Here is a 10,502-nt window from a genome sequence, read left to right as displayed (position 1 = left end):
GAATCCTATCTATGTTTTTAAAAATTGTTGAATACATTCAACACAGTAATTTAAACATTTGCTTTAATGACTTATGAACATGGTCTATTTTGAATTTGAGTTGCTTGATCCTATGAGCATTTTTGTGATTTGTGAAGGCGTGTACCTTCCCAACCCCAGAATTTCAAAGAAAACAATCAACCACACATTTTGAGGTGCAGATAGCTTGCTTTATTTTGTTGTTACTATCTCAAAGAGGTCCAGCAATTATAACTAACAATTGAATTTATATTTGCATTAGAAGAACTACATCAAATTGATATTTCGGGCAGTTAGTAATATTGTTGTTGTTTTAAATTTAACGACAGCTTTTTTTTGTCCTCTTGTTGTTATTATATTTTGCTGTGGCTCATTGCTTAGTTGCCCCAGTTTCTCAGGTATAATTTAAATTTAGAGCTACCACACGAAAGCGTTGGCTGCACCCAGAGACCTCCAAGAGTTGGCACTTCTCCGACATAGGAATACTTGAATAGCTTGGTTAATGAGGGGATGGCCAGGCGATGTTACTTTTCCAAGCTACCCAGGCACTCTCTATGGTCAGAGACAGTGTAGAATGAGCGAACAAAGTGTTGGCCGTTTCACTTTGCTCTGGTAATATTTAAGTCATGATAATTTTTGAGCGTGACATCATCAGAGAAAATGTAAGACGTTCAAGTGTTGCTTACAGGAGGGTAAATGCAAACATCACCAATGCCTTACATTTCTGATTCGGCAGGTATTGGTGCACTTATCAGGTGACGTGCACAGCATTATCTTTTAGGTGGGTAAGATATCTCTTCAATGGGGAATTTCTCAACCCATTGAGGCATACTTAGACATCAACATTATGTTGAGGCACAAAGATTGATTAAGTGTTGAGCAGGGTATTCGTTCCATAAGAAACTTTCTCCTCCTAACAGTTTCAAAAGTTACATTGTAAAATGTCATAAAATAAATGGTACAAAACTTTATAACCGTTAATGCGGCTATATACAGTATGTACATGTCATTAGAAAATGTGTAATATTCTTAGGTCAACAATTACGAAAAGATTGAAATGCATAATTTTGAACTTCGACTCATTGAGGTTGATACAAAACTACTTTTCTTCCCCCTTAATATATACAGATCAGAAAGATTAGTCCATGTGAATTGTTTGTGAAAGGTTAAGTATGAGTGAGTATGAGAGCACAGGCCCTCTTAAATGGATCGAATATTTATATTCACAGTAGCAGAGTCAGATCCAAATTCATTCCCTAAGCTCAGGGTATAAAGTCCACCATCCTGTTTCTGTACGTCCATGATGATCAGAGTTGTCAGGTCATCTGTGTTTTCAATATGGAATCTCCCTTGTTGTTCTTGATTTTGGATTTTTCTTCCACCACAGGACCATGTTATTTCTGGGGTAGGCTCACCCGTAAAAGCACAGGCTACTGTTAAAACTTTGCCCTCCTCAATGCTGATGTCAGAGGGAAGAGCTTCAATTTTAGGTGGAATTCCTTTGTGGAACAGCAACAACAAAGAAGTTTTAGGATCATTGAAAAAAGAATGATTTGCTTTCTACTGAATTATGTACTAAAGACTATACCATTATGCTACAATGCTTGTTTACCTCTACCAGTAATTTTATTGCTCACCTCTTATGCCTGCTTTAAGCATTCTACTAGTTGAACTTTCCAGTTGTGTCATACTAGATTTTCCCATAAAACTGCTGGAACTCATTTCTACAAAGGACTGTTGCATGGAGGACATGCTTTGGGCAGACATGCTTGCAAATTTCATTTCAGTCATGCTGCTAGCACTGCTGCTGCTGAAACTGCTGAAGGAGGCCTCCTGCTTAGAGGCAGACATTTGGACTGACTGAGACGAGAAGCTTCCTTGCAAGCTTGTGTCACCACTTGTCCTCAATACTACCTCTCTGGGAGGCTCTTCAACTAGAGCTGTGGAGCATAGCAGATACACAGTGAACATCAATGACATCTGGTTAATTGGTGACATTTGACACCGACTTACAGAAATAGAAAAACTTAAACATGGAAGAACGTAACCCAAACAATTGGCTGTGGAAGCATAAGCAAATACATACATACATACATTTGTCAAGAGCTAGCTCAATGTCTCCAAGAAACGAATCCTTATATTTCTATCATCACATTACATGCAGGTGCTAGAATCACCAGGAGAAAAATGATTAGTCATATTGAAAATAGCATATTGTGCATTCTGAAAATAAATGTAACAGGGAAGTTGGTAGCTTTGCTTTGAAAGTTAACTTATCCAAGTTTCTGTTTAGCTGCAAAGAAACTTTGACTGTAAATTTGATTTCACACAGGAGGCCTTTCACATAGAATTCCATGAAGCTCTCGAGAGTTTGCTGTGCTTAGAAAACAAAGGCAAAAAAAAAAAAGGAAAAGAAAAAAAGAAAAACAAAAACAAAAAAACGCATAAAGGCCTTTAGCAGATAAGGAAAATGGCAAAGATATACTTACGAAGGACCGTTAAGGAAGCAGTAGCTGAACATTGGCCACGGAAATTTTTGGCTTTAATTGTGTACTTTCCACTGTCACTTACTGATGCGTTTTGGATTTCAAGAGAATATACATTTCTGGAGCGACTTACGCTGATATTTGAAGAAACAGAAATCTAAAAAGGAGAAAAAGTGTTTCTTTGAGTTCGTCGGGAATAGATGTAGTATTTAAAATTTTCTTCAATAATAAATTAATAATTAAACTTACCGGCAGGTTGTTTTTAAACCATTCAATTTCAGGGGAGGGCTCACCACTGATTTCACAAGAAAATAGAACATTTTGTCCTTCGTTAATATTTTGAGATCTGGGCTGTGAGATGAAGGCTGGAGCATTTGAGAGTTCTTTGCTCAAGGTCAAGTCGTACTGACACTTGATGATTCCTTGACTGGTTTTGCCAATGCAGGTGAGTATTCCTTCATCTTTGTGACTGGCCTGCTTGATGGTTAGGGTCTGATCACTGCCCGAGATACCGTATCTGTACTCCTCGGAGTTAGCGAGTTCCACTCCATTCAGTACCCATTTCACATCAGTGGCGCCAGCAATGTTGGCTTTTAAAGTCACTTTCTGACCATCAGTTATGTTCATCTGAGTAGAAAATGCTTTAATTTCAGCTTGAGTTCTGATTTCTTCTGATGCCTGTGATGTTTTAGTGATTTCCTCATGGACAATGGATTTCTCCATAGAGGCTGCTTCTGATTTCTTGACTTTTTCAGAAATCATAACTTTTGAAGCTTCTTCTTCGAGGGATAATTTTTCTTGAGATTTTACCTCTGACATCTTGATTTGTTCAGAAATTAAGGCTTTTTGGGAAATTTCCTCTTGGACAACTGCCTTCTTTTGAGATGTAATTTCAGAGGTCTTCTGTGTAGATACTTTCTGTGTCTCTGCGTCTTTTACAGCTAAAAAAAAAATCACTGTAAGGCAAACTTAATTGGAAAGAGGCCCCACCCTTTACTTTTGTAGATTCTGCGAGTGAATAATATACAAAGGAAAAAAAATGTTGACTTCTATATGCAGTGTAGGTAATATCTAATTTTTCTCAGTATCAATCTTGGAAAATTGTCCTGTATTACTTTTGGGATCAGTGTATCGATTCTTTAAGCTAAACTAAATTGAAGATCATTCTTATGACTTAAGAAAGAAAAAGTCTTGAAAAGAATAGTCAAAGGATTTAGGAGATGTGTGTATTTTGATTAATAAAAAAATGAATTATGTTTTAGAAGATTGAGATGAAAGCAAACTAATTTTAATTGGTAAAACATATAGCTCTTTTATTAACTTAGCAAGAGTGAAGGTTTAGGGAAGAAATATCATTTTATATATTCACCTGACTTTATTCTTAAACATTCTTGGGAGCAGGGGCTGGACTTATGGAATCTTATATAACACCACATACAAGTAGGCCCCTAATGCCTGCTTTTTATGTAAATCTAAAAGTACATGCTAACTTCAAATATGTGTATTTCCACATTTGTAGACAAATAGTATTCTGGAAGTTGGAAAACAGTTTTATTTTTATTTTTTAATTTTTACTTATTTAATTTTTTAAATGCCTACAGCACCTAGTATCCCTAGGTGGTCTCCCATCCAAGTGCTAACCAGGATTGACCCTCCTTAGCTTCCAAGATCAAGCACGTTCAGGGTGGCATGGCCGTAGACATGGAAAATAGTTCTAATACTTTCTCGTGTGTGTGTGTGTGTGTGTGTGTGTGTGTGTGTGTGTGTATGTGTGTGAGGGAGAGTGTATAGAAATGTTTCCTTAATATTGTTTTCTGAAAAATGTTGGTAAGAACGAAAGCCAACCTACCTTTTATGGTTAATCTGCAGCTGGAGGACACAGATCCAGCTGAATTTGTTACTGTGCAAGTATAAAGCCCACTGTCAGAAGTATCAGTCTTATGAATTTCTAAGAAGAATCCTTCTTTGTCTTCAGAGAGTTTATATTTACCTCCTTGTGCAATAGCCTGTAGAATGTAAGTGATTTGAGTTTTTAACAGTGATTTAATTTTTAACTTCATTTGGGAAATGGGGATGAGGGAAGAGGTTAGCTCTTTAGAAGATAAACTTAAAGAACATTTAAGAACTGGTTACCTTTCCATCCTTTGTCCAGATGACAGTTGGCTGGGGTTCTCCAGTAACTTTAACTGTAAACTTAGCAATGCTGTCTGAGGAAACAGTTGTATCCTGTAGCCCAGTAACAATTACTGGTTTTGAGGAAATTGGTTCAGGAGCTTTTGGTTCAGTTTTCTTGGCTTCTGTTGACTCAGCAGTTTTCTGAGCTGATTTCTTGGTTTCTGTTGACTCAGCAGTTTTCTGAGCTGATTTCTTGGTTTCTGTTGACTCAGCAGTTTTCTGAGCTGATTTCTTGGTTTCTGTTGACTCAGCAGTTTTCTGAGCTGATTTCTTGGTTTCTGTTGACTCAGCAGTTTTCTGAGCTGATTTCTTGGTTTCTGATATGCTTGACACCTGCTCATGGATACTCTTGAAAGCTTGTCCCATAAACTGGAAATTAGTTTTAGAAGTTCCACCTTCACCAGAAACCTCACAAACATATTCTCCGCAATCAGATTCAGTGAGGTTCTGGATTTTGAGCTCATAGGTACCATCTGCAGAATAATGAAACTGATAATGCCCATTTTCCTTCAGTTTCTTGCCATCTTTATACCAGCTGACTTCTTTTGCACATAATGCACTACTTTCAACTGCACAGGTCAGCTTTGCAATATCTTTAACAGCTTCTGCTTTCAGGGACTGAGTTATCTTCGGTGGGGCAGAGACTGGCAGCTGCTGAACTTTCTCTGTTGGCGTGGGTTTTGTCTCTGTGGGTGATACGACTTTTGGCTGAGAAGTCACTGGTTCTGGGGATTTCACTCGTTTTGGAGGCTTACCTCCTTCTGGGGATTTCACCCGGGGCTCTGGGGATTTCACCCTTGGTGGCGACGTCACAGCCTTTTCAGTAACCCTGGACTTTTGAATAGACAGAGTAAACTGTGCTTCTTGCCTCCCTTCACTGTTTTCTACCACCACACTGTAGCTGCCCTCATCGGAGGCCTGGACTGAAGAGATCTCAAAGGTTGATTTGTACTTCGTGGTGGTCACTTGGCGGTGGGTGGACGTACTGATCACTTGTCCTCCACGCAGCCAGGTCACGGTTGGCACTGGCTCACCATCTGTGTCGCAAGAAAACCTCGCCGACTCGCCTTCATAGACGGTTAAGGACCTTGGCTTGGTTAGAATTCTCGCTGCCAAAGTTGACTTGATCTTTCTCTGTGTGGATTTTTCCTCCAGAGACTTTTCTTCTACTGCAGCCCTTCTCATTTCTGCAGATGCATGGTGTTCATATGATGAGAGACTTTCCCTTGTCTCAGTCATCTGTGATTTCATTTCCCTGACCGAAGAGGAAGCTTCCATCTCAGATGTTTTCTTGAACGATGAAACCGCATATGCCTCTGTCTTCGTCAGCTCAGGAAAAACAGATCGGGGGACATCCTCGTCTCTGCGCCGGGAAGCGTAGGTGGTGTAGTCGCCTCCTGTTACGTCCAGGGTCGCGTAGTCAGAAGCTTCCCCTTTGTAGTTGGTGCACACAGCACGGTATGTTCCACTGTCATCAATGTGACAGTCCAAAATTTCCAGAGTCAGGACCCCACTCGTGTTGGTGTAATGAATCTTACTGCTCTCTTGCAGCTCTACACCATTGTGGTACCATTTAACCTCGGCAGTTGGCTTAGACTGAACGTTTAAGATAAAACGTGTATTTTGGCCACATGGTACCCTGTGGGAGCGCATTCTCAGTGTGATTCGAGGGGCATGGTCCAGTGTAAAAGGCTGCTGACTCAAAACTTCATACTTTCTTTCTGATGTCTTCTGAGTCTTCAAAGCAGCTTTCATGGACTCATACCTGGAAAAAATATCGAATCTTGCTGACCTCTCAAATCTTGAGAGTGACCTCTCACTAGACACAGGGCTGGGGGAACGTGGGCGCGTCCTCTCTGGAGTAGGAGACCTTCTTTCTGTGTCATCTTCATATTCCTCAGCTGGTTGTGGACGTGACCGGATCAGTTCCGACACCGGCCGCATTAATTCGATGTAAGTTGGAGACAGGGACCGCCGTCGTCTCAGTAGTCTAGACACAGATGAGGAGGACTCTCTCTGAGCACGTTTTGTGATCTCATATTCTTCCTCAATTTCTGTTATTTCTGTTACCTCTCTTTGTCGTCTTGATTTCTTTCTAGACTTTTCTTCCTTCGACATGTGGTCAAGCTCGCTTTTGTATTCTGAGAGACGCTGGGTGGTTGTAACTGGACGAAGCAACTCTTCATCCTCTTTCTCAGCCATGATCCTTTGCCGTTGTTTCGGTTGTCTGTATGAGGCCTGGGCATGCCGTTCCCGCAGCTCTGCGTAACTTGTACTAGTCTCAGCCTTTGCTGGGATGTGATAGGTTGAATATCTGAAGTCTTTCCTTGTTTCCTCCACCTTGACGTGAGCTTGTGGTGAAGAGTAACGCAGACTAGAAAGCTCAAAACGTGGAGGGCTTCGGCTTGGGGGCGAAGCTGAAAAACCTAACTCAAGCTCTTCTTCAAGACGCAGCCTCTCTTCCTCGGTTCTTTTCATTGCCAGGTAGTCATCAATGGGAAGGAGTAATTCTTCATCTGAAATGTCACCAAGAGAGCGTCTTCTAGGTCTGTAATAGAAAGTATAATCCGGAGAAGGCGTACGCCGGCGAGCTGGTCTCACCATTTCAAGATCGTCTTGGGTCAGTTTGGGAATACGCCACTTAGGTCTGTATTGATCTGTAAAGCGAGGAAGAGGCGTCACATAGAACTGTTCCCATCTTGAAAGGCGGATGCGCTTGGGTCTTTTCTGTACAACTCTGTCAATTTTCCCAGGCATTTCAAATTGATCACGTATTTTTTTGTACCATTTCATGTCAGACATGGGCACAAACTGCTTAATGCGTTGGTCTTCTTCTATGATGGTCTGTTTGTACTTCCGTGGCTCTGGTACTTCATAGGGCATACGAAGTTTCCTCTCTTCCTTCTTTTCTTCTGTCTCAAGTCGGAATTCCCCCTTCACGGTCTTGGTGCTTACAGCTGGCTTGTAAAGAATTGCAGCTTCTCTCAGAGCCTCTTGGGCTACCTGTGTCAGTGGCACGGTTTCAGTTCCAGAAAGAATTTCAGCCATTCTTAATGTCTTGTCAATCTGCTTTTGTACGTGCCGTTCGCGCTCCTCTTGACTCTTGAATTCTTGTTTGACGTACCTCAAGCGTTCCACTTGTAGGTGAGCCTGGCAGCTGGTGGATCCTGCTGTGTTTGTGGCTGTGACCCTATAATAACCAGTGTCTTCAGGCAAAGTATCCCGGATGTGCAAAGCATAATAATCCAAGCCTTCGTGGATAATTTCAATGTTAGGCCCAAGGGACAGTGGCTTACCATCTTTCTCCCATTTTAATGTTGGCGGGGGGATGCCAGACACTCTGATCTCAAAGCAGACACTTTGTCCTTCCTGGCATTCTGCGTTTGCCAGTAGCCGTTTGAACATGGGTCTTAATGTTGTGTCTGTTGGAGGTGGATGTGGGGTTACTGTCAACTTTGCTTTACAGCTGTCCTCACCATATTTGTTCTTTGCCACAACAGTATATTCAGCATCATCATCGGTAGTTACACTGTTGATCGTTAATTGGTAAAGACCTTTGTCGGACTCAAATGTGTACTTCTTATCATCATCACCTGGTTTGATTTTCTGACCTGATTTATACCATGTTACACGAGGTTCTGGGTGGACAGTGATAGTTACTCCAAACCGGACATTTTCACCCACGTAGGCTGTCTTATTATAGAGAGGCAGGGTGAATTCTGGTGGCCTTTCCAGGAGCCTCATGGTATCTGTTCTGCGCTTAATTTTCTTCATGATTCTACGGCAGTAATAGTCATAAACTTCTCTCACTCCTTTAACAAATAGCTCTGCGTAAGAACTGTCTTCACCATAGTCATTGACGACTTTGCATCTGTAGGTACCATCATCAAATTTAGTGATGTCTTTGATATACATGGTGGCCACTCCATCTTCATAGGTGATTTCATATTTCTCACTGTTCTCAAGCTGTCTGACACCAAAGTACCAAGTCACTTGGGTAGACTGATCATAATTTTCAATTTTGCAGATGTATTTGACATATCCTCCTTCTTCGCCAACTGCATGCATTATCTGCCCAGAAATTGGGCCAATTTCAATGGATGCTACTTTAACTTTAGCAACACTCACTCCCTTCTGAGATCGAATTGCGCCACCACAGGAGATCCGGGCTGCTGACACAACCATGTTGAGGTCTTTCTTGATCAAAGTGTGATAGTAACGCCGGTGTTTTAATGTTCTGATAACTTTAGTACTGACTCTTTCTATCTTCTGCTTCAGCCACGGGTGCTGGAGTGCCTCAGATGCTGTCATGCGAGATTTTCTCTCTTTCACTAACAGTCGGTCAACAAAATCCATGGCTTCAAGGCTAATCTCTTTGAATGCTTCTTCATCAAAAGTATATTCAGCGTTCATGATGTTCTCAATGATCTGTTGGTTAGTTTCAGCCAGGAATGGATTGATACCACTCAACAGCACATACACCAGTGTTCCAAGTGACCACATATCTGTGGCTGTGCTGACAACATCATGCTGATGGACTTCAGGTGCATAGTATTCAGGAGCAGTGAACAGAAGCCTAAAGTTGTCCCCTGGCTTCAGCTGACGGGCTTGACCAAATTCTATGATTTTAATGGTAGAGCTCCTTCTGGTTTGGTAAATGATATTTTCTGGTCTAATGTCAAAGTGTCCAATACTTTGACTATGTAAGAACTCAAGAGCTTCGCAAACTTGGCGAACATAACTTACAATTTCTCTTTCATTAAGTTCAAAAGCACTTGTGTTAATGCGTTCAAATATGTCAAGTCCTGATATGAACTCAAAGATCATAATTAATTCTTCCATGCTTTCAAATGATTCATGGAGGTATAAGATGTTTCTGTGCCTAGCAATGTTTAGAATGGAAATTTCTTTCTTCACCAAAACCTGATCAGTCCCTTTGACTTTAACAAATTTGGCCATGTATGTCTTCTTTGAGGATGTTTCAACACAACGGTGAACTATTCCAAACTGACCACGCCCAAGATCTTCGGCAATCATATATTTCTCATAGAGTTCCTTGGTTGAAGAGTGAGATGCTTTAGTCATGGAAACTTCCCTGGTTTCATCTACCTCTTCATCATAGTTCATAGCTCTGGTCTTATCTTCTTTGGTTATGGTTGGTTCTGAAGGCTCAGAAGGCTTGCTCAGGCCAAATTTATTTTCAGCTATTACACGGAACTGATAACTTGTTTTTCCAAATAAGTTGATCACGGTATAACGTGTTTCTCGGGCCTGTCCTACACGGAGCCATCTTTCTGCAGTAGTTGCACATTTTTCAACAATGTAGTTGGTGATTTTGCTGCCACCATCAGAAGCAGGCTCAGTCCAGGTTAAGTTGACAGAATCTCGTGAGACGTCACTAACTTTGACTCCTCTGGGTGGGTCAGGAACATCAGCCACATCCAGTTCAACTGTCTTCTGATCAATTCCAAATCTGTTTTTAGCACAGACCACATAGAAACCAGCATCTTTTCTCTCCACTCCATTGAGGAAAACAAGTGATGTGAAAGATCTTGTGACGATAACTTGATAGTGACCATTATTGTCGATGAGGTCTTGTCCTTTCTGCCAGGTGATCACGGGGTCTGGTTTGCCACTGAAAGGGATCTTGATGCTGATTACCTCACCTCGGAGAGCGTGAACTGCTCCCATGCCTTCAAGAGTTTTTGGCAAGTGTATCTTAGCTGGAACTATATCAGAACAAAAGGAAAAAAGAATATAATTTAGCAATACCTAATTAATAATATGTCATCTAGCACCAAACTTATGTACGCTGATTTATTT

The 10,502-nt window shown here is 41.1% G+C and overlaps 1 protein-coding gene across 9 annotated transcripts in view; it reads right to left on the bottom strand.

The window, feature by feature from the left end:
* Positions 1–187: 187 nt before the first annotated feature.
* The window catches only part of TTN (titin), a 265,304-nt gene continuing 254,989 nt past the window's right edge, over positions 188–10,502 (bottom strand). For all 9 annotated transcript variants that reach the window (XM_016152571.2, XM_036235757.1, XM_036235759.1 and 6 more), the window contains 6 exons: positions 4,638–10,408; positions 4,354–4,510; positions 2,754–3,445; positions 2,508–2,661; positions 1,656–1,958; positions 188–1,517 (listed from right to left, as the gene is read on the bottom strand). In XM_016152571.2, the coding sequence (XP_016008057.2) occupies positions 1,219–1,517; positions 1,656–1,958; positions 2,508–2,661; positions 2,754–3,445; positions 4,354–4,510; positions 4,638–10,408 (7,376 nt within the window). In that variant the 3' untranslated portion in view covers positions 188–1,218. The remainder of the gene's footprint in view (positions 1,518–1,655; positions 1,959–2,507; positions 2,662–2,753; positions 3,446–4,353; positions 4,511–4,637; positions 10,409–10,502) is intronic.

The sequence above is a fragment of the Rousettus aegyptiacus genome, unplaced genomic scaffold (assembly GCF_014176215.1).
Source record: "Rousettus aegyptiacus isolate mRouAeg1 unplaced genomic scaffold, mRouAeg1.p scaffold_m13_p_2, whole genome shotgun sequence".
In the NCBI taxonomy this organism is placed as follows: domain Eukaryota; kingdom Metazoa; phylum Chordata; class Mammalia; order Chiroptera; family Pteropodidae; genus Rousettus; species Rousettus aegyptiacus.
The sequence above is the reverse complement of the archived record's forward strand: the minus strand, read 5'-3'. Positions and strand labels throughout refer to the sequence as shown.